At 50.5% G+C, this 1,968-nt stretch overlaps 1 protein-coding gene across 1 annotated transcript; it reads right to left on the bottom strand.

Moving 5' to 3' along the window:
• Positions 1-358: 358 nt before the first annotated feature.
• mc4r (melanocortin 4 receptor) lies at positions 359-1,366 on the bottom strand. The gene has a single exon (XM_056299428.1). The coding sequence runs from the start codon at positions 1,364-1,366 to the stop codon at positions 359-361; it is 1,008 nt and encodes a 335-aa protein (XP_056155403.1).
• Positions 1,367-1,968: the final 602 nt, after the last annotated feature.

Here is a 1,968-nt window from a genome sequence, read left to right on the forward strand (position 1 = left end):
ACAGTAAAGAGAGACAAAAACAGAGATTCAATAGAGGCCTTACGCAACAAAAGGTTCAATATTCTTAAATACACCGCTCACATTTTCAGTGAATAACTCAAAAATGCGCTTTTGAACAGCTTTTACTACAAACAGTGCCGCATACCTCTTGACGCAGAAGCAATGCAAGGTACATAATCAGAACCGAGGCGCACTACCTTTCATTCATTTATAGCCAAGTGCGGGAATGAAGGGGCAGCAAAGCGGACAAACCTGTCCATAACGATTAACGCTGACGCTTAATCACAGGTCCTCGCTCGCTGAGTCGCATCTCAACCTCTGCACACGGCGGGCTTTGCTCTCGGAAGGCCGGGCTCCACTAATATTTGGCAGACAGCTCACAGATGCACAGGTTGGTCAGGCTGTAGCAGCAGAAAATGTCCTTGAAAGTTTTTCTCATCTCCTGGCTCCGAAAGGCGTAGATGATGGGGTCGATGACTGAGTTGCACATGATGAGTATGAGGTACATGTTGAAGTGGGACATGAAGCAGGCGCAGTAGGGGTTCCTGGGACAAGAGATCATGAGGATGAGGTGCAGAAAGAAGGGAGCCCAGCACACCACAAACACCCCCAGCAGTATGGTCAAAGTGATGGCTCCCTTCATGTTGGCCCGCTGCTGGATCGGTGGATTGCCAGGCAAGGCGGCGATCCGCTTCATGTGCAGCCGCGCCAGCAGGAACATGTGCACGTAGAGCGAAGCCATCAGCACCAGCATGGTGAAGAACATGGTGATGAGGCAGATGAGGACCGTGGTGCTCTCCGAGTAGATAATGAAGAGGATGCCGGACACGGTGCAGCAGGTCCAGATACAGGTGATGACCAGCATGGCTCGCCGCAGAGTGACGATGTTGTGGTACCGCAGGGCATAGAAGATGGTGATGTAGCGGTCAACGGCGATCGCCAGCAGGCTCCAGATGGAGGCCAGCAGCGAGCTGCAGATCATGGAGTCAAACACATTGTCCATGCTCTTGATCAGTGCCACAGGGATGGTCAGGTTGCCTCCGTTGATCAGCGCTATAACGATGGTTTCGGAGGCGTTAGAGACACTGACCAGCATGTCAGCCACGGCCAGGCTGCAGATGAAGAAGTACATGGGCGAGTGGAGGTTCTTGTTCTTGATGATGGCAGCAATAACCAGGATGTTCTCCAGCAGGCTGATGATGCCCAGGGTAAGGAAGACCTCAGTGGAGATCAGAAGCTGCTCATAGCATCCCAAGGACGCGTCTTTCCCCTCTGCTGACAGGTCTTTGTTCACAGGCAGAGTGAACTCGCCGTGGCTCCGGTTGTGGTAGCCTCGGATCAATCCATCATGCTGGGTGGCATTCATGACCTCAAGTAGATTTGTCCCTTCAGAGTCTCCGTCCATGTTAATATTCATCCATCTGACTTAGCAACCTTAACATCTCATAACATACAAATCCCACTCCTCTCCAGTTTCTGAAGAATACGCAGTTTGGAAAGGGTGGCAGGTAGAAAAAAAACGAGATTCCCTCCCACTGCCGCGTCTTTGCCGGTCCCCAGATTTACCAACAAATTACATTTTCTTCAACTACCAGTGGCAGTCAAGAGTCCCAAAAGATTACCTTGCTCTAGTTTCACCTCTCTTCTCTGGTGGGAAAGAGTGGGAAAGACAAATGGGTGAGTGTAATAGGGCGAGAAAGTAAAAAACAGCGAGTCTTGAACAAAAGAATGAAACCTATCCTGTTGCCTGGAAATGTGTGACTAAGGACACAGAAGAAAGAAAAAAATGGAGAGGAGCGAGGCAGAAGAGGTGGTATGTGTGGTAGAGAGAGATGGAGAGAGAGAGATGTATGATTGGTCCGTGAGAGGGAACGTGAGGGGGAGAGTGAGCGGGAAAACATGAGCGCAGAGTGCCCATGCGGCCATATTATCAGTGAGCAAGATTGTGTGTGTGTGTGTGTGTGTGTG

Source organism: Lampris incognitus, chromosome 19 (assembly GCF_029633865.1).
Source record: "Lampris incognitus isolate fLamInc1 chromosome 19, fLamInc1.hap2, whole genome shotgun sequence".
Classification (NCBI taxonomy): domain Eukaryota; kingdom Metazoa; phylum Chordata; class Actinopteri; order Lampriformes; family Lampridae; genus Lampris; species Lampris incognitus.

Coding starts and splice junctions, on each gene's coding strand:
- mc4r (XM_056299428.1), bottom strand. CDS start 1,366: ATGAATGCCACCCAGCATGATGGATTGATCCGAGGCTACCACAACCGG.